At 46.6% G+C, this 22270-nt stretch overlaps 1 protein-coding gene across 1 annotated transcript in view; it reads right to left on the bottom strand.

Annotated features, from left to right (window-relative positions):
• The window catches only part of LOC119971201 (1-phosphatidylinositol 4,5-bisphosphate phosphodiesterase beta-4), a 595914-nt gene that overhangs the window by 84144 nt on the left and 489500 nt on the right, over positions 1–22270 (bottom strand). The window contains exon 35 of the mRNA XM_038806423.1: positions 276–391. Coding sequence (XP_038662351.1) covers positions 276–391 — 116 coding nt within the window. The remainder of the gene's footprint in view (positions 1–275; positions 392–22270) is intronic.

Here is a 22270-nt window from a genome sequence, read left to right as displayed (position 1 = left end):
GCTAAAGATTGGAGAGCATAATAAGGGATTGAATAGATAATTGTGTAAAAGCATACTTGCTAGGCTATGGCAGGTGCCTCACTTCCCTGTCAGTTGCTCTACCATCTGAATGATGAGCCTAACCTACATCTCAGTCTACAGCTTAAAACTTGTAGACTGTGTGTGCTGTGTTCTTACAGTTCATCACTTTTATCAGACTCCCTCAACATAATAGAGTACCTCCTCCTGGTTTCGGGTCGTATGGTGCAGTTACTGAGAACCAAGCAGGGACCTACCCCTTTTTCTTGATTGCCTTTTCTAAAATCTTCTCTTGAGTTAGCTTTTCCTTGTCGTGTTGCACCACCATTTTGTCCACTTGCATACAGTGTGATTTCTGAGTGACACTGTGTTCCTGGAACAAGAATTAGTCATCAGAAGCAATGTTTGGTACAATTTTAGATTGGTGCACACTAATACAAAACCTCCCCCGGCCCCACAGAATGTGTGGGCTTGCTGGATGGCCTGACTTTCTCACCGATGGTATGGGATCTTCTGCTCTCGCTGCTGGTGAGCCTGAAGGTAGGAAGGACATTTTCCTGGGCAGGATGGTGATACACCAAAACCCTGCCATCTTCCTGCCTCCACCCGAATTACATTCTGGACAGGAAGGCCCATGGTCAACTAAATTGCCCCAGCACCAATTCTGGCCCTTAAGTGGGCAAATGAATCCACAGAATTCATACAGTGCAGAAGGAGTTCATTCAGCCCATCAAGTTTGCACCAAATCTCTGAAAGAGCACCCTAACTAGGCCCATTCCCCCGCCCGTAACCCCACCTAACCTGCACACCTTTGTTCACGAACGCCCAATTTTAGCGTAGCCAATCCACCTAACCTGCACATCTTTGGACTGTGGGAGGAAATCGGAGCACCCGGAGGAAACCCACACAGACACGGGGAGAATGTGCAAACACCACACAGACAGTGACCCAAGGTCGGAATCGAACCCGGGTCGCTGGCACTGTGAGGAAGCAGTGCCACTGCGATGCCCACTAAAGGGCCTCAGCATGCCACTGCTGGGATTAACCCAGTAGACAGCCTGTCACAACATGCCATGCATGACAGGTATATCTGTATAGCCAGCTTTTCACCTCTGGTGGGGTGTGGGGTGATCCATCAATCAAAGGCACCTGGTGCCTGATTTAATGACTAGACATCAGGAAGGGGGCTCGGGCAGACAGACAGCCAACCCCTGCTCTTGCTGCTGACTCCCACTCTGTGAAACCAAATCCCACCGCCCCTCCCCGCTCGCTTACTTAAAGCTTGGCTTGCTCCGCGATCCTGCGACTTCGGTGTCTGTCCTACTAGCAACCGCCATGGCCTCCCCTGTGACACTGCTGAGCTCAAGAGCAGCCGGCCTCCAATTGGCCAAGAACTCTTGTTAGGTTGGACTTCTGTCTTGATTCTAGTGGAAAGCTCTCCACTGACCTTGCTACTGCCTGACTGGCATTGTGGTTTGGTGGGCTTTGCGGGTTACTCGCTGGCTCTCCACCCTACAGGCGGGACCCCAACGCCTCAACAAGATTCTGCCCATGGGAGTGGAATACCATAGCGCTTTCCGTCCTGCATTAGTCACAGAAATGTGGTTGACTCTTAAATACCCTCCTCTAAAATGACATGGCAAACCAAAGGGGCAATTAGGAATGGGCAATAACTGCTGGCCCAGTCAGCAAAGCCCACATCCACTGAACAAAAAAAACATTATGGGATATAATAATTGCAAATGAGCAGATTGCATGTGAAATAAATAAACGTAAGCATTCTTCAAAAAACCATGCACAAAAAGGTGTATAATTTTGACTGTAATGGATGAAACAAAGTATCCCAGAAAGATGTTCAATCCGATACTGGTCACCTTTCAGGTATTGCTGCCAATTGCCTAAAGCAGACATTGCGCCCTTTACATTCGGGTCACCAGATTTGGATTACCTGGTGACTAATCTTCAACTCAGAGAGGAGTGTTGTCAACTCCACGTTATGTAATTAAACCAGGGCCCAAAACATTTTTGAGACCAACTTTGCCAAAATTGGTTAGAGAAGAGCAGAGCAGGAACCAGGCACACAAATCTGAAATCTCTAGCATTAAGTTTAGAAAATTACAGATATTTAAATATTTTTGCAGAGCCAGGCTCCCCCAAATCCACAGTTCTGACAATCGCCTACCACTCTCCCGTGCAACTCCATTCCCCTTCTGCGAATTACCTTTGAACTGACTTCAGCTGGACAAGTGTTCAGGTATTAATTTTGTAAACATGGCAGAGCTACATGCACAAGGGCTCAAGAAACAGGAGCACCAGTAGACTATATGGCCCACTGAGCTTTTTCTACCATTCAATACGACCATGGCTGACCTGGGCTTCAAGCCCATCTTCCCGCCCATATCCCTTGATTCCCTGAGACAGCAAAAATCTGTCTATCCGAATCTTTCATGCATTCACCTTGAGGCAGAGAATTCCTAAGGTTTATACTTTCTCCTTGTATCTCAATCCTAACTGACCAGCCCCATATCCTGAGACCCTATCAAGCTCCCTTCAATAAGATCATTTCTCATTATTCCAAACTCCTCAGAATATAGGCCGCATTCACTCAGCTGCTCATAATCGGACAACTTCCACATTTCAGGGTCTAATTTAGTAAACTTCTGCTGTATCGTCTCCAATCCAAGAACATTCTTCCTCGGAGACCAAAACTACATTCAGTGCTTGGGTGTGAGGAGGGCTAAATTCTCACCCAAATAATATTGGCCAGCTCGGAGGTCAGTTGACGCAGCTATTCCATATGCAGTGTCCACCTCAGATCTGAAAACTGGCCATAAATGAATTATCACCCTCAAATTATTAACTACTTGGCAAGTTAATATTCCAGTATTAACATTATGAATTTCCATCTCGGTATATAAACTGATTTTAAATTGTTCTCATTGAAATGATTAGGGCAGAAATGCAGTTGATAACTGCCTCAATTGAACCATAACCACAACAAGATTTTAATGAAATAATTTCAACAATAATTTGCATGATTTAAATTTAATTCTAAAATGCTCTGGATGTGAACTGACAACGAGACAATTGGTTTCAGTAAAAAAAAAATATATCAGCATTGGAATTAATATTAGGTTTGTGGATCCAGTAACATGCACTGAACTATGGAAACGTTCAAATTCTAAATTTCTAACCAAACATCTCCCACCATTCATTAAAATGTTGACTTGATTAAAAAAATCTGCTGTAAATTGAAACAATAAATGTTCACATATGAACACTTCAGCAAATTACTGCTATTTGGTCCATTGAATAACTACTCATAAACAAGCACACAGCTGGAAATCATTGCAATACAATTTTCAATGGGTAAATGGGTGTGTTCTGTCCTAACATCGTTTGCTGTTTTACAGTGAGGTTAACATCGTCCCAATGGATCAACACAATGTGCATTTATATAATGCCTTTTACAGAGTAAAGCAACCCAATGTGCTTCACAGGAGTGTTATTGAACAAAATTGGACACCGAGCCACATCAGGAGGTATTAGGGCAGATTGATCAAAGAGGACGTTCTCAAGAGAGGTAGACAGACAGAGGGGAGGAGCGGGCATGCTGGTGGTGATGGTGGTTAAGAAGGGAATTTCAGAGCCTTGGCAGTTGAAAGGACAGCCGCCAACTCCCCAACGCATCTAAAGCTTCCAATTTTCAACAGCCTCCTGCCATAGCAGTGCGGACAGTCGATAGGGACCGCCTGTAGTCTCCGTCAGTTGTTTGCCCTCCTAACCATGGGAGACAGTCAGAAAATGGATGACACTGGCAGCTTTAACTAGCTGCGAGTTAAGACGAATGTCAAATGCATCCCGCCAGATCTCACTGTGATGATCTACAGCTGCAGACTTCACACAGTTCCTTAAATGAATAAAGCTCCGGCCTCTTTTTGTACGATTTTCAGTTCACATCAATGACGAAAGCCAAGAACACAGCAGGAAAACTGAATGTGAAGATGATTTATGTAAGGGAATCTTCAACGTGGCTTGGACAGAAATGTACTTGAGACCTCGGGTTAGCATTCATGATCAGTATAGATGGTGTAGGTAGTGACGACGGTAATATTTTTGGAGTTCAGAACACAGTATGTCGATATAATCAGGTCTTCTAATGGGCACGATAATGGATGTATATATTTTTTTCTTTATTCATTCATGGATGTGGGTGCCGCTGGCTGGGTTAGCATTTATTGTCCATCCCCGAGGACAGTTAAGGGTCAATCACATTGCTGAGCATCTGGAGTGACATATAGGCCAGACCAGGTAAGGATGACAGAATTCCTTCCCTAAATAAGATTAGTGAACCAGGTGGGTTTTTACAAAAAATGGCTTTGTGGTCATCATTAGACATTTAATTCCAGATTTTTATTGAATTCAATTTCACCGTCTGCCATGGTGGGATTCGAACCCGGGTCCCCAGAGCATTACCCTAGGTCTTCTGAATTAGTTGTCAGTGATAAAACCACAATGTCACTGCTTCCCTTGCTACAACAGAAAAATGTCAAAACTGACAATGAACCAAACATGGTAAATATAAAATTAAACTCCACAATATGACTGCCTCCTCAATGACCTTCCCTGAAGTTAGTTACCATATGACGCCAATTGGAAACATGGAATCCAGATGTGTGCCGAGGAGCATATCCAGTAGTATTGGGCAAAGTAACTGTTCAAGTAAATAATTAACCTCTGCTCCCAGAAAAGAACCACACCAATTTGCAATCAAAAACAGGCCCTAGCTAAGCATGGCATAAAAGTCATAATTAACTAGCTTTTCCCCTTTTCTATTTGTTAACAATTTTGTTCTTGTATACCTGACGTGACTGGCAATTCGGTACGCTCAGCTATATGGCAGGAAATGGCCACTTGTTAGTGAAAATATTACTGCCTTTCAATCTGTCAGGAACAACTTTTGTATCTCACGTATAACTCTTGACAACTGGGGCCTCCAACAGTGCAAACCTTTCAATTTAAACATAAACTAAGCTATTCACGATCATAACAAAATACACAAAAAGAATCCCATGCTAAAGTTGTTTGCCTGTCTACGCTACTCATTTATTTGATCAAATAAGTCACTTTATAAAAAGGATTTTGGTTTATATAATTTAAGTGTCACCTGTAGCTCAGGAGGTAGCACCCTTGCCTTGGAATCACAAGGATCTGTGTTCAAAGTTCCACTCCAGGGCTTGAACATAAAACTGACATTCGGTGCAGTACTGATGGAGCACTGCACTGCTGGGACTGCCAAAGTTCGGGTGAGACGTTAAAATGAGCCCCCACCTATCTGGATGTGAAAGAACCAATAGCCCTAATTTGGAGAGGAGCAGGAGCGTTGTCCCTAGTGTCCTGGCCAATATTTACCCCTCAATCAATATCACAAAATTTGGTTGTCTAGTCTTTATTGTGTTGTTCTTTGTGGGAGTTGAACTATGGGCTGGATTCTCTGCCTCGCACCGCTGGCAACGCGGATCGGGATTGTGTGGAAAATCGGGCGTTCGGCTGAAAAGGTTCGCGCTGAGCGTCAAATTTACCGCCATACTCCGGCCCACCTGCGGTGGCGGGATTGGGGTTCGTACCTGGCACCAGTGGGAGGATGTTAATGGATCCTATGACCCATTTGTATCCAGTTAGCAGCCCGGGCACCAGAGTCTCCGTGCCTTCACGATACTCCGGTCCTGGAATCAAATGGGTGGGATTCACCACAGGTATCACCAAGCATGAACCTGACATGGTAGACTTTGCTGTGGGCCAAGGAGGTAACTCCTTCAGGGAATCGCCCCTGAAGCCCATCCGAGGGCCACCCTCCCCTCACATCAAACGGAGTTAAGTGCTGTCAATTTCCAGCTCAGCAATTCAAAATCACCCAAGTGTGAAGGGACATCATTGGAATGCACTTAACTCTCTTTGATGTGGCTGATGTGTGTAAATGTTATGGTTACAACACTAAAGTGAAGAAGATGAATGAAACGAGGCTAACAGTCGATTTGTGGAAGTTGTTGATCACAGCCCATGACGAGAAATGAATGAATGGCTTGCAGCTAAAGGATCCGAGGGGTTTAAGCACAGGTCACAGCTGTTCTCTTTTCAGGAATGGGCAGGTGGTGTTCCAAGTGAATGTTACTGGAATTGTTTTCACTGATCCTGATGGGTCTGTTCTCTAGCTTCCAGACAAACGTCTATTTTCTGGGGTGGAGGGAAGCGGTGGTCCTTTTAGTTAGGGGGTCCAATGGGGGTGACCCTTTAGTTAGGGTCATGGGTGATCCCTTTAGTTAGGGGGTTCCTGGGGGTCTTCCTATTTAGGGGGTCCTGGGTGGGGTTGGCCAGCTGCAGCACTTCGCTATCGGGCCGCCTGCTCAAACTTGAGGCCTGATAGTGAGATTCCCTTTGAATTTGCATGGCGAGAGATACTGAATTCCTGTGTGATTTGCGCTCCCTGCGGCAATGTAACTCGATTGCAATTCTCCTCTGGCGGGAGAATATAGTTACCCAAATGGAGACTCCTGCCCTATGTTTCCTACATTATAACAGTAGCTACACTTTGCAAAGTACTTCACTGGCTGTACTCGCTTTGAGGGATGTCCAAAGGTCATGAAAAGTGCCACAAAAAAGCGTAAGGGCGATTCTCGGCCCGCATTGAACGCAGCACACATCCCACTATCGCGAGCCCCAAATAGGGATTTGCACTGTGCGCTGGACAGAGCCTGATGTTCTTGTACCGCGGAACCGGACATGATCTGGTTCAAGCCCTGTGCATATTTGAATAAGCATTTCAATATACGCAGCCTGTTTCAAGTCAGAATCTCCCGGCTCCTGGGATTCTTCGCCCCTGTTGGCATAGCGAGAGGCCAGTGGGAATCACAACTGTTTTTTTATCAATGGAGACCCAGAGGCCATTTAGCACCCTATGGTGATTGGGGACAGGTCAGGGAACTGCTCCCTGGAACTCTGGCAGTGCTAACCTGGCACTGTCATATTGGCATTACCAGAATGCCACGGGGCACAGCCAAGGGACCCCGGGGGGGAGGGGGGGTGCAAAGGGGTTAGGGCCATGAAAGGGGGGAGAATTGAGGTGGGGGCATGAAAGAGGGGGACATGAGATTACCATAATGGAGTGTGTCACATGGGGGGGGGGGGGGGGGGGGGGGGGAAGAGAGAGAGGTTACACCGGCTGGGAAGGAGACCCTTTTGGAGGGCCTCAATGCCAGCGATCCTTGGGGAGGAGGCACTTTGAGATGGTGGCGCACTCCTCCATTCTCTATGAGGCTGGGCCTGCCAGCACCTTCTGGTCCCGCACATCACCTTCCAACCTGGGCTGCAAAAAGTGACCAAGTGTTGGATATATTGCGATGGGAATCACACCGTAACAACTGGCGGGGTCGCCTCGGTTTTCCCACCCAAAATGACACATAGGCTAGTATTCTCCGGCCGTTCATGCCGGCTGGATTCTCTGGTCCCACCGATGGCACGCCAGAGGTCATTTTTTGGGGAGAATTCCACCCCCTGTTTTATTAATTGAAGTGGAGCACGAAAAGGTTTTGCTGTGTTTCAGAAATTAATAATCCATCTCAATTTAGTCAGTCCTATTTGAGCGCAATAATTAATCAATAAAACGTAAATATTCTGAATATAATAATAGTTGGCAAACAATAATCTTTCAATCTTTATTTTATTGGACTGCCTTTAATTTTAAAAAACCCTGATAAAACCAGTATGCGAAAACTGAATCAGCAATCCAAATTTCCCAAGGGTGAGGATGGGACTTTGGTGGAGGGTCGGAGGAACATGTCACTTCCACTCAGGGCCAAAGAGCAAATGTAGGCCACACATCAAAAGACGGAGTATGGGCAAGCAGCCAAAAAAGATGGAAAGAGGTGCGAACCAAGTGTGAGGCTCTCGGAGAAGCTGGGCAGGGTGTATTTGGGGATGTCGTCAATGTTTTTGTTTTAATTCATTCATGGAATATGGGCATTGTGAGCATTGCTGTCCATCCCGGATTACAACAAGGCCAGACCAGGTAAGAGAGGCAGATTTCCTTCCCTGAAGGGCTTGGTGTCTCCGCATGAGTTTTTATGACAAACCAATTGTCACGCGGTTTCCATTATTTATGATAGCTTTTTATTCTAGGCTTATTTATTGACTGAATTTAAATTTCATGTTTCCAGATTATTCCTCCTCATCTTGGTCTTCAACGGGAGATCCCTCATTTTTATACCGGGTGGAATTTTCCAGCGACTTTCTTGGTGGCGCACAGTTCCCTGTGACGGGATTCTCTCTTCCCACCGCTTGTCGACGGGATCTCCCACTGAAGCCACCGCATGCCAGCGAGAAACCCATGGGGAGCAATGGCGGCAGGAACAGAGGACGGGATTCTCCGCCCCCAGCCAGGCCGGAGAATCGCCAGGGGGGACGCGTGAATTCTGCCCCGTCACCGGCTGCCGGATTCTCTGCCGCCGGTGTTTCGGCAGGGGTGGGAATCGCGCCGCGCCGGTCGGGGGCCATTGGCAGCGCCCCCCCCCGGCGATTCTCCGGCCCGTGATGGGCCGAATGGACACCCGTTTTCAGCGGGTCCTGCCGGCGTATGTTATACCAGGTCATACTGGCGGGACCTGGCGCTGCGGGCAACCTGCGGAGTCCTCGAGGAGGGGTAGGGGATGTGCGGGGGGGATCTGGCCCCGGTGGGGGCCCCCGCGGAGCCCACCGATCCGCGGGCAGGCCTGTGCCGTGGGGGCACTCTTTCCCTCCGCGCCGGCTGGTGTAACAGTCCGCCATGGCCGGCGCGGAGAAGAACCCCCTGCGCAGGCGCTGGGATGACGGCAGCACTCGTTGGCACTCCCGTGCATGCGGCAACTCGTGCCAGCCGGCGAGGGCCCTTCAACACCGGTTGGCGTGGCGCCAAGCTCTTCGGCGCTTGCTGCTGTGGCGCCAACTCTGCCGGCGCCAGCCTAGCCCCTGAAGGTGCCGGTATGTCCCGCCCCGCCGGTTGGCGGAGAATCCCGCCCAGAGAATCCCGATGACCGGAGAAGTCCGGCCCCTGTGCTTCCCAGTTCTAGATCCCTCTTAGAATCTACCCGGCCCAGCCTCCTCGGTACCTTACATGTTTCAGTAAGATCACCCCTTATTCCTTTATACTCCAAGACCCAATCTGCTCAACCTTTTCTTGTACCAGGAAACAGACTAGTGAACCTTCTCCAAACTGCTTCCAGTGATACTTGACAGATGGAAGGTCCAGATCCAGTGACAAGTGAACCCCGAGGACTGGGGATCTCCCTACTTCATCCTGTAGCCTTCATCCACCATCGCAGCCGCTGATGCCTGCATCTTCCTCCTGATCTATCATTGAGGACTTGTTTTGGATTGGCTTTGTCGGGTCCTCCCCTCTGACCTTAACATCATGGGTGACCCTGACAGGATTAAAACGCCCAACGGCATCGCTCGCGGATTCTCTTGTCACCGGAAAACGTATGGGACCAGAATATCCCACTGGCGTGAATAGCTGGTAAATCCTACCCTTGGTCATTATTTTTGGGGAATCGGGTCTCACATCTGCAGCATTGTGCATAGTTTTGGTCGTCTTATTTAAAGAGGGGCATACTTGCATTTCTCTCACAATCTACCTGGTCCAGCCTCCTCAGCACCCAACATGTTTCAGTAAGATCATCCCTTATTCCTTTCGGAGAGAAATGCAAAGCCCGATTTGGGCGTCTCCGCGATGCTCTCAGCATTCCCGGAATGGTGCCGGGTACAATGCAGGGCGAAAATCGTGCTCGTGGTCTCCAAGTATCCACTCTGGACGCATTGGTCAGGATGGAAGATCACGGTGACAACAGATTTGAAGGCAAAGTGAAGGGACTGAGAACGCCACTCAAGATTCCATTTTAGAACGCTCCCATTTCTGAGGTATCCTTGCTGAACTGGAAGTTAAGATTGCTCCTAGGTTTTAGACTCATTTCTATAAAATGTAACAAATCAAGACTAATGGCAATAAAAGACAACAAACAAAATCGATATAAAATGGGCTTTGTCTTCACACAAGTATGATCATTAATTAGCTAAATATGGACCTCATTTCACCGTTAGCTATTAACATAATCTGAGATTATAATGTTTGTCAATGGCTGATAAAATAAACCTAAATTTTTTTTAAACACATTCTTTTTTGAAAAAAGTACACTTCAAACTAACGAACGAATAGTTCATAAATTCTTTCTTGCGCTTAAGATCAAAAGAAAAGCCTTTCACCTAGATCGCAAGAAAGACGTCAGTGTCGGCAGGGAACAGATGCAACTACTCATCGGAATTTTAATGTTGGTTAGAAGAATGACGCACAATTGATGACAGCAAATGAACAGCCTGAGGTATGTAAGCAATGAATCAGCCTACATGCCGTTGGCAAGCAGAGAAGCTAATAACTGAACTCAGATCCAACCTGTGCAGGGGTATAAGTACATCACAAGAGTTTGGAAAAGAGTTTTTGCTTTGGGTGCAATTGGAAATTTAGGAGCAAACTTGCCCCCATTTGGAAGAGAATTTTTCTTCCTGGACTTTTTCCTCCGGCACCTTTGTTTAACACCGATTATAAACAGAATCTACAGTAATTGAAATCTAATATTTTATACATTTTTTTTGTTTTGCATAAGTTCTGTTAAATATGCAAGACCAGTAACGTGCGATGTTTAACCAAAAGAACTGAGAGTCAATTTATCACAAAACTAAGCATTTTGAATCACAGAGTCAATCCCTCATCTCTGAATAACCTTACTGATCCCCAACTTTTCCCAGTTCTGATGAAGGTCGCAGAGTTGAAACTTTGGGTGTGATCTTCCCAAAAGGAGAAACACGTGGCTATTCAACCACTATTATTGGGTACTCCAAATTTTAAAAAATACAACCGTGCTTAAACACCTATTGTCGCTTTTGGATTTAATTTTGGATTACCTTCTAAAAAGTTCTTGCTTTCTATTTTGGGCACTGCATTTTAAGAAGGATGCGAAGACTTCAGAAAGGGTGCAGAAAAGATTTGGGAACGTGCAGCAAGGCCGCACATAGCCCCGTTTTTTACAACGGAGCGGAGCTCCCCGTTACAGCGAATCCTAAAGCCTCAGGTACCTTGGGAATCTCCACATTAAAGTAAGGCTTACTGCCTCGTTCTAATATGCAGATTTGCCAAAAAGTGATCCTGCCCAGTGATTCCAACATCTCGCAACATGGGTAGAATCTCGGGAGGCATTATGAGCCAGATGGATCCTGGGGGCGGGTCTCCCGGCTCTCACCGGCCACGCTGCGCCACGGCGAGATGCTTTTCCTGTGCAGTGTGGCCGGATGATTGCGCCCGTTAACTCTGTTTCGCTTTCCACAGATTTTGCAGACCTGCTGAGCATCTCCAGCATTCTCTGCTTTTATTTCAGATTTCCAGCATCTGTAGTATTCTGCATTTCTCCCATTTCTCATGCCAGGCTGGCACCTAAAAGACTGGCTGGGATTTCTCTATTTGCAGCGTTCCCAACTGATGAGCACTGAACAGGTGGAGGAGAGTCCCTTGGTCAAAGAGATATGCCGTGAAGTCAATACGTTAACCATTATAGTTCCTAAAGAATTACAGAATCGTGGAATGGTTACAGCACAGAAGGAGAACATTTGGCCCATCAATCTTGTGTGGGTTTTCTGCAAGGCCAATTTATCTAGTCCCATTCCTCCATTATGTCCCCGTAGCTTTGAATTAAACAAAATTCCTTCAGGTACTAATTCAACTGACCATGGTTGAATCAGTCTCCACCAGCCTTTCAGACAGTACATTCCAGATTGTAATTCTCCGCTGTGTTAAAAGTTTCTCCCTCTCCCATATCACCTTTAGTTCTTATTCCATTTGTGTTACACATGTCTGCTGATTCTTGACCCTTCCAGCAAAGGAAACATTTTATCCCGATTTATCTTCATGATTTTGAACATCTCCATTAAATTTCCTCTCAACATTCTCTCCTCTAAAGAGAACAACCCCAAGCTTCTCCAAATCATCCACGATGCCTTCAACCCTGGAACTAGTCTCAAAAAATCTTTTCTGCACCCTTTCTGAAGTCTTCACATCCTTCTTAAAACGCGGTGCACAAAATAGAAAGCAAGAATTTTTTTTAGAAGATAATCCAAAATTAAATCCAAAAGTGACAATAGGTGTTTAAGCACGGTTGCATTTTTAAAATTGAGAGTACCCAATTAATGTTTTCCAATTAGGGGGCAATTTAGCGTGGCCAATCACCTAGCCTGCATGTCTTTCGGTTGTGGGGGCGAATGTGCAAACTCCACACAGACAGTGACCCAGAGCCGGGATCGAACCTTTGACCTTGGCGCCGTGAGGCAGCAATGCTAACCACTGAGCCAACCATGGTTGTTAAGACTGAAAATAACAGTGAGGTTATTGGGAAATAACTGCTTTTACCCCATATATTGTAACTGAGAAGAAGTATTGAAGTTCAGGCCCCTTGCATGACCACAGGTTGTGCTCCATTCGTCAGTGAACTGCCAGATCACACAATGGAAAAGTTCATTTACGCACAAGACTGGAGATAACAGCTGAAAATAATTAGGAATCCATGAAAAAGCTTGATTTGGCTGCTTGAATCCCAATGACTCAAAGATTCAATTATACAGCAGAAATTATATTCACCAACTAACAGCTGTACAACATACCATCCAACCAACAATGAATAGCATCGGAGTTCTTTATTTGTGGAGGTTCCGTCTGGGTTACATTCAGATAATTTTACTGGGTTCCTCTTTTATTATGATTGGAAGTACTGTTTCTGTGCATTCTCTCAATTAGGAGGGTTAGATGAATAGACTTGATTATCTTTCTGAAAAATATCAACTGTGTGTGTTTATTTAGAATACTTGTCATGAAATGTCCCAAAGCGCTTCATAGGAGTTCTATCAAACAGAATTTAAGACCAAACTATAGAGTGGGAGACCAAAAATCTGGTCAAAGTGGTGGATATTAAGGGAGGAAAAGAGAGGTTGAGGGAGGGAATTCCAGAGTTTAGGGAATTGATTGGAAGGTGAAGGCACGGCCGCCAGTGGAACAGGGCTGTGGGGTTGGCGGAGATTGGAGAGATAGGGTGGAGGTAAGGCCTCCTTGGAGGGATCCGAAACAGGGATGAGCATTTTATCATTGAGGCATTGCTTGGGCACAATTCAATGGGCAGAAGTTAAAGGTCATGATTCTCCGGCCTCATTGCGGACTCGCTCGAGCAAAATGAGGCCGGAGAATCGCATCCTTTTGTCCGCTGAATCGTCACACTCAGGTATTTCCTTGCCTGCACGAATGACTCCTCGCAAGTCAGGGCACTGTTTTGCTTGGCAGCCTCGATCTCTACACACACACCCCACTCCCCCCTGCTTTTTGGACACCGGCCCTTTCACCCTCTCCTAACTTCGTGACCCCTGGAATCCCCCTCAGCCGCCCTCTAATTGGCAATGCCCCCCGGGCCCAATCTAGGTGGCACTGTCAGGTGCCAGGCTGGCAGTGCCCAGGTGCTATGGAGATTGACAGGGTACCACCCTGCCCTTTCCCTGTCCACCTGGGACTTGCGAGAACCCCCTCTCCGAGGTGCCATTACACCTGGTCCACATTTGTGCGTTTGTGTGATATCTTGGACTAGATTCTCTGTGAAAAGTGGAGCTGAAGTTTTGTTTAGAAGTGCCATTTGGAAAACCTGGTCTGGATTTTGGAATGCAAACTGCTAAGGGAAAATATCCGGGACTTTGTTTTCACACCCGGAGCTCTCCAATATCTTTGCAATCTGGAGGAAGAAAATGAGCAAGATTAGGGAGCCAGGTTGCTCATGTGAATGGTGTCCATCCAATAGCTTTCACATGGCAGAATATGTAGCCTTTAGGAGAATGTTCCTGTATTTACCAGACGTGAAATACCTGCAAGGTTTTGTTTTATGAAGGAGACGATCTTTGAGTAGTGCTAGGTGCTGCAAACAGACTTCGAGCCAAACTTTGGTGGAGCTGGGCAGGCGTTGTGGACCTTTAAAAATGGCAGACTGACCTGGATCCTTCCATATCCATCAGACCCTGTTTTTTTGCCAGTAGGGGAAAGAGGGAGGTTTGCGATTAACATGAGAAGGAAACCGAAACTCATGAGGGCCAGTTAATCTTGGTGCTGAGTTCAAAACATTTTCCTTTTGGCTGGTGCAAAGATCGCAACCTACAGTGTGGGAGGCAAAAATTGATGGAATAGATGTACTTGCTCTTGAAAGGCAGATGAAGTCTGTATAACTAACATGATCTGTTTTAGTTGACCCATGCCATATGGCCTTCTGGATCTGCTGTAGGCTAACCTTTTGTGCTGGTGCAGTGGCAGCTCAGCCCTGCTTCCTTTTTAACCACATGGCTCAAATGTGGCATCTCCTGAAAAGCAGCGTCATCATCTTTGATGGTTCCTGCTACTCAGGAAAAGTGCAGATCTGCACTGTCACTAACCTATGGGTTCAAAAGGTCAGATGAAGTCCTGGCACGTGGCTTTGGAGGCCAAGTCACTGGATGTATTGACAAAAGAAATAGATAGATTTCTGGACATTATAGGCATCAAGGGAGAGGGGGAGAGAGCAGGAGGATGGCACTGAGATAGAGGATCAGCCATGGCCATATTAAATGGCGGAACAGGCTCAAAGGGCTGAATGACCTACTGCTGCTCCTATTTTCTATGTTTCTATTTTTCCCCCAGGAATCTCCAACCCCTGCTGTCAATGGTGTCCATGATTTAAAAAAAAAATTTTTTTTAGAGTACCCAATTATTTTTTTCAATTAAGGGACAATTTGTTTGTGTGGCCAATCCACCTAGCTTGCACATTTTTGGGTTGTGGGGGTGAAACCCACGCAAACACGGGGAGAATGTGCAAACTCCACACGGACAGTGACCCAGGGTCGGGATTCGAACCCGGGTCTTCAGCGCCGTAGGTGGCGATGCTAACCACTGTGCCACCGTGCTGCCCTTATAGTGTCCATGATAAGAAACACAGACTTGCCCTTAGTGTTTCAGTCCTGGGAACTATTGTTGCACATGACATTGGAATTATCACTGCGTGTTGTAATGTTGTGAAATCCACTCTACAAATAATCTCTTCCTCCCGACCTATCCTATGCAGCACCCGATCAAAGACAGTCCCGGGTACCTTCACCAATGCTATGACATTCTGCATGAACCACTCCTTTGAAAGCAAGATATATGAGGTTCTGTGCACCTTGGGTCATCAACCAAGAGACACGTTCTGATCTTCTGGGCTAGTCATGTTTTCCTTTTCATTTGTTCCTATGGGTAACTATAGGTCGGTTAGCTTACCTTCTGTAGTGGGCAAAATGCTTGAATCTATCATCAAGGAAGAAATAACAAAACATCTGGATAGAAATGGTCACATTGGGCAGATGCAGCATGGGTCCATGACAAGCAGGTCATGTTTAACTAACTTATTGGAATTCCTTGAGGACATTACGAGTTCAGTGGGCAACGGGGTACCGGTGGATGTGGTTTATCTGGATTTCCAGAAGGCATTTGATAAGGTGCCGAACAAAAGGCTGTTGCATAAGATAATGGTGTACGGCGTTGCGGGAAATGTATTAGCATGGATAGGGGATTGGTTGACTAACAGGCTAAAGAATGGGGATAAATGGGTGTTTTCTGGTTGCCGATCAGTGGCTAGTGGTGTGCCTCAGGGATCAGCTTTGGGACCGCAATTGTTCAATTGTTGATTTGGAGTTGGGGGACCAATGAAATGTGTCAAAGTTCGCAGATGACACTAAGATGAGTGGTAGAGCAAACTTTGCAGAGGACACTGAAAGTCTGCAGAGGGATAGAGATAGTTTGTGAGTGGGCAAGGGTCTGGCAGATGGAGTACAATGTTGTTAAATGTGAGGTCACCCATTTTGGTAGGCAAAACAGTGAAATGGACAATTAAGAAATTGCAGCATGCTGCTGTGCAGATGGACCTGGGTGTCCTTATATATGGATTGCAAAAGGTTGGTTTGCAGGTGCAGCAAGCAATTAAGAAGGCAAATGGAATTTTGTCCTTCATTGCTGGAGGGATGGAGTTTAAAAGCAGGGCTGTTATAGGGCAGCACGGCAGCGCAGTGGTGGCACTGCAGTCTTACGGCGCTGAGGTCCCAGATTCGATCCCGGCTCTGGGTCACTGTCCATGAGGAGTTTTCACATTCTCCCCGTGTCTGTGCGGGTTTCGCAAAGATGTGCAAGGTAGGTGCACTGGCCACACTAAATTGCCCCTTCATTGGAAAAATGAATTGGGTACTCCAAATTTATTTTTAAAAAGCAGGGCGGTTATGTTGCAGCTGTATAGGAGCTGGAAAGGCTACACTTGGAGTACTGTGTACAGTTTTGGTCTCCTTACTTGAGAAAGGATGTACTGGCACTGGAGGGGGTCCAGAGGAGATTCACTAGGTTGATTCTGGAGTTCAGAGGATTGGTTTATGAGGAGAGATTGAGTAGACTGGGACTATACTCATTGGAATTTTAAAGAATGATGGGGAATCTTATAGAAATATATGTAATTATGAAGGGAATAGTTAAAATAGAAGCGAGGTGGTTATTTCCACTGGCGGGTGAACTAGGGGGCATGGCCTCAAAATAAGGGGGAGCAGATTTAGGACTGAGTTGAGGAGGAACTTCTTCACCCAAAGGGTTGTGAATCTGTGGAATTCCCTGCCCAGTGAAGCAGTTGAGGCTACCTCAATGTTTTTAAGGCAAAGGTAGATAGATTTTTGAACAGTAAAGGAATTAAGGGTTATGGTGAGCAGGTGGGTAAGTGGAGCTGAGTCCACAAAATGTTCAGCCATGATCTTATTGAATGGCGGAGCAGGCACGAGGGGCCAGCTGGCCTACTCCTGCTCCTAGTTCTTATGACTCACTCATTGTGGGCAATGCTCAGCGCATTCCCCCTCTGATCCCCCTCTAACACCCCTGGAGTGGATACTGAGCTGCTACCAAAGAGTGGGGTAAATGGAATAAGTGGCAATGTGTGCTGGGAGATGCTGGCAGTGCCATTTGGGAAGTGGGGAAGGTCTTACTGTCCTTCCCTCAGGCACATCTGGAGAATGTGGGGATAGCCAGGCCGGATGAAGAACAGAGCTCAAAAGTTGCTTTCACACACGGCAGGCTGGGGTACACCAGCATGAACTGGTGGTGAAGCAGATCATCAGCATGGACTTACAGCTGCCACAGACCCACGTATGCCTCCATCTCCAACACCCTCGGTGACCTTCCTCACCAGAATGTAACATTTCCTCCATGTCGGGGCTGAGTGGGGGTTTGGGTGCCTGCCAACTGCTGAAACTCTTTTCTGGCGAGTATGGCCACGAGGGGCCTAAGGCCACAGATTTCCACCCTGAGAAGTGCCCAGACTACCTAGAAGGGTAACGGCTCACAAATATTTAAGCAACAGGTGAAGCTAGCCGTTTTACATTGCTTCTGTTCAGGAGCAACACAAGTGGTTTTCTCCACTATCAGGGATGCTGCCATCAAGCCAGAAATACATTCTCTGCTCCTCATACAAATGAGTAATGTGCCATATGAATTTTAATGTTGGTGTGATGTCAGGCATGCGGGCTGAACGTCCCAATGACTGCTGGATCATATCAAACAGCTGTCACTTTGGCTGAGCACAACAGGGAAAGTACTGATTGTACCAAGGCAGCACATGATTGCTAAACTCAAAACATTGGCCAAAACCTTCCAGCAGTTCCCGTTGGCGGGATCTTCAAGCCCCACTGACGGCGAACACTGCTGCGGGTTTCCTGGTGGCGAAGGGTGTGAGCAATAGTAAATCCTGTTGACAGTGGCAGGACTGGACAATCCCACCACTGGCCAATGGTGGGCTGCCTTTGGAAAATACACCACCGGGGAGTCGGAGGGCAGGAATCCTGCCCCTAGTGTTCAACATTAGGTACAATTTTGAGATTGGACAACATTTGCTAATTAATCCTGATTGTGCTCAGAATTAGACTGTTATTTAACATTATGAGTCAGACTCAGTGTAGCTCACCTACACAAGCTAGAAGCCACATATATTCATACACAAAGCCCTACTCTTTGCACGGAGAAGCAGCATTGCACCTTTTTCAAAGAAACAGAGGCTTTAGGAACAGCCATTCCCTGGTTTATTCCCCATGGCATTGCCTTAACCAGAGTCTACCTGCCGGATTTGAATTTGAAACAAAATCTTGGCAGTTAACTGTTCTCTGCTGCATTCTCCATGGCAACATCTCCAGCAATCAGAGTACGCTTGCCAACCAATCAGCATTTTCTTCCCATGCAGTATAAACTGTTGATTCCTTTACTGCCGGTTTATCTTGCGAGCTTTCCTGACAAAAAGTATCGAGAGCATGTCTCCTTTTATCAGTAATACTTAAGTGAACTAGATGGCAACAATCAATGATAGTTTCATAGTCACCATTACTGAGGCTAGCTTTATATTCCAGATTTATTAACTGAATTTAAATTCCATCAGCTGCTGAGGTGGGATTTGAACCCATGTCCCCAGATCATTAGCCTGGGCCTCTGGATTACTAGTTCAATGACATTACCACTGCACCACCATCTCCATGTCAGTAATGGCATACAATTGAAATAGTTAAACAGAGCCTGAGGGAGAGACCAATGTCAATGTTACTGTACATTGTAAATCTTAACCTGCCTGACCAGGTAACATTATTTTCCAATACTGGCTGTAAATATGTGGTGCAGTGTTTGAATTTACACTTACTGCCCTGACCATCTCCTTCTGTTGCCCTGCTTCATCAGAAGCCTGAGTAGCTGTGTGTCAAACAAAGCTTCACTCACTCCTTTGCCTGACATCCTCCAGCAGTATCTCCGCCACTGCATCCAATAACGTGGGCGCTCACGGCTTTCCTGCTGAGCTGACACAACATTCCTTGAAAGACAAAGCACTTCTATTCCCTGGAAGCCACTGCCATGATATCAGAACCTTGTGTTAAAACCTGCAGCAAATTCACGGTTACTCATTCTCCAAGGACAAATTACCATTTAGAGGTCACCCTGGTGCCAAATAACTCACTAGAAATATTAATATGTATGCTGACCTGTGAAATTATAAACAGGGACTCTGCTGATAATGCTGGGCAGGCATGATTCATGATCTGTAGTACCTTTGGTAGAAAATCTGGGTAACAGTTTCACATGACATTCCTCTGTCCGCTACTTTAACAGAGGCATTAACCTATTTCTCTCCCCACCAGCATTTGTTTCTAGTGTATAATCTCATAGGAACATTAGAGTATGGTAGGCCATTCAGCCCATCAAGCCTGCTCTACCCTTCAATACGGTCATAGACTCTCTGCAGTGTAGAAGGCCATTAAGTCTGCACTGAGCCTCCGAAGGAACACCCCACCCAGGCCCATCCCCAAACCTCAACTAACCTGAACAAGGGGCAATTTAGCAAGGCCAATCCACCTAATGTGCACATTTTTGGACTGTGGGAGGAAACTGGAATACCCGGAGGAAACCCATGCAGACACGGGGAGAACGTGCAAACTCTGCAGTCATCCAAGGCCTGGATTGAACCCAGAATCAATTCACCATCGTCGTATGCCAGGGTTAGGCTGATCCAGTTCAAGGTGATCTACAGGGCTCATTTGACTGTGGTCCGGATGAGTAGGTTTTTTGAGGAGGTGGAGGACAGGCGTGGGAGAAGTCCGGTGAATCATGTACATATGTTTTGGGCGTGTCCGAAACTGAGGGGATTTTGGCAGGGATTTGCAGATGTCATGTTAGAGGTCCTGGAAGGGAGGGTGACTCCGAGTCCAGAGGTGGCAATTTTTGGAGTGTCGGAAGATCAGAGGACCCGGGGGGTGGAGAAAGGCCGACGTTTTGGCCTTTGCCTCCCTCGTGGCCCGGAGACGGATTTTGCTGGGGTGGAGGGTCTCGGAGCCTCCAAAGTCAGGGGTGTGGGTCAGTGACATGGCAGAGTTTCTTAGGCTAGAGAAGATTAAGTTTGCCTTAAGGGGTTCAATACAGGGGTTCGTTCGGAGGTGGCAGCCGTTCATCGACTTCTTAAAGGAAAACTGACCGTCAGCAGGAGGGAGCCGGGGGAATGGGGTGGGGGTAGGGTGAGGAGAGAGAGAGAGAAAGGTGAGGCATAGAAGTGGAGAATAAGGGCAGGGAATCTAATATATGGGTAGCTAGAAGTTAGGGCGTGGGGAAACTGGGTATGTTACTGTTGGGTTTATGCATGTGTCGGACCGTTCTGTTATTTAGAATGTTAATATATTAAAATGTTAAAATTGTAAATGCCTCAATAAAATGTTTCCTAAAAAGAAAAGTACAGGGCAGCATGGCGGCACAGTGGTTAGCACTGCTGCCTCACAACACCAGGGACCTGGGTTCAATTCCAGCCTTTGGTGACTGTCTGTGTGGAGTTTGCACTTTCTCCCCATGTCTGCATGGGTTTACTCTGGGTGCTCCGGTTTCCTCCCACAATCCAAAGATGTGCATGTTAGGTGGATCGGCCATGCTAAATTTCCCCTTAGTGTCCAAAACGTTAGGTGGGGCTACTGGGTTACGGGGATAGGGTGGAGGCGTGGGCACTTTCCAAGGGCCAATGCAGACCCGATGGGCCGAATGGACTCCTTCTGCATTGTAGGGATTTTATGATTCTACTCCAGGTGTGGTCTAACCAGGGCAGCATGGTGGTGCAGTGGGTTAGCCCTGCAGCCTCACGACGCCGAGGTCCCAGGTTCGATCCCGGCTCTGGGTCACTGTCCGTGTGGAGTTTGCACATTCTCCCCGTGTTTGCGTGGGTTTTGCCCCCACAACCCAAAGATGTGCAAGCTAGGTGGATTGGCCACGCTAAATTGTCCCTTAATTGGAAAAAATGAATTGGGTACATTACATTTTTTTAAAAAAGGTGTGGTCTCACCAAGGTTCCATACAATTAAACAAAGACTCCACTACTCAAATCCGCTTGGGATAAAGGCGAACATTCCATTCGCTTTCCCAATTGCTTGCTGCATGCTATCCCTTCAGAATTTCAGATCTATGTAAATAATGCACATGTCAAATTGCCCCAAAGATCAGCACATTTCTCCCGTGAATAGCTCAGTTGTACTCTCATTTGATCTTAGTGAAAGGCAGCAGCAGAGCATCAAAAAGCTCACCCGCAAAAAGAGAAATCAGCCAGGTCCCCTAATCCTGCTCTAACATGCCATGTATCAACTCTCGGTGAGAGGAGAGGATTAGGTTCGAATGTTAGTTGCTTCTGGAGTTTCTTTCTGGACTTGTGAAGAATGAGACCGGAACTCATTGAAACCTACACGATTCTGAAAGGGCTCGACGAGGTACACACCCCCGGGGAGAGAGCTTCTAAAAAATTCTCACGATAAGGGGACGGCCATTTTGGGCTGAGATTGGAATAAATTACTTTACTCAGAGGACTGTGAATCTCTGGAATTCTCTTCCCCATGGAGGTCTGGATGCTCAGTTGTTGAGCACACTCCAAGGCTGAGATTGCTTGATTTCAAATGGATGTTGGGGCATCAAAAGGAAAAGGGCAATTGAGGTTGAGGTTAGCACTGATCTTATCTCATGCCGCAACAAGCTTGAGAGGGCCTTATGCCTATCCATGCTTCTACTTTTAATGTTATAATCCCCGTGCCTAAGCAACTACTTACGTGAGGTAAGTGGCAGCAGTTGGTAAGGCTGGGCTTGCTTCCACTAGAGTGCAGAAGAGTGAGTGGTTCCTTCATTGAAGTATATAAGATCCTGAACGGTCTTGAAGAGGTGGATGATGGAAAGAATGCTTCCTCTTGTGGTGGGTCAAGAGCTATGCTTTTAAAATTAGGGGGCGAGCTTTTTCGACAGAGATGAGGAGAATCTTTTTCTCTCAGAGGTTTGTGAGACTTTGGAACTTTGCCTCAGAAGGCGATGGAGGTGGGGCTACTGAATATTTTTAAGGCGGAAGTGGATCGATTCTTGTTGAGCAAGGGAATCAAAGGTTATCAGGGAGTAGATGAGGGATGTGGAACCCAACACAAGTAGATGAGCTATGATCTTACTGAATGGCAAAGCAGGCTCAAGGGGTTGAATTTTTGCTCTTATTTCCTATGTTCGTGTGGCCAGCACCAGTGGAAATTAGTACCTCTCACAACCTCAGGGCACCCCAAAATGGATTATAGCCAATGA

Source organism: Scyliorhinus canicula, chromosome 1 (assembly GCF_902713615.1).
Source record: "Scyliorhinus canicula chromosome 1, sScyCan1.1, whole genome shotgun sequence".
Classification (NCBI taxonomy): Eukaryota; Metazoa; Chordata; class Chondrichthyes; order Carcharhiniformes; family Scyliorhinidae; genus Scyliorhinus; species Scyliorhinus canicula.
Note: the sequence above shows the minus strand (reverse complement) of the source record. Positions and strands in the feature narration are given on the sequence as shown.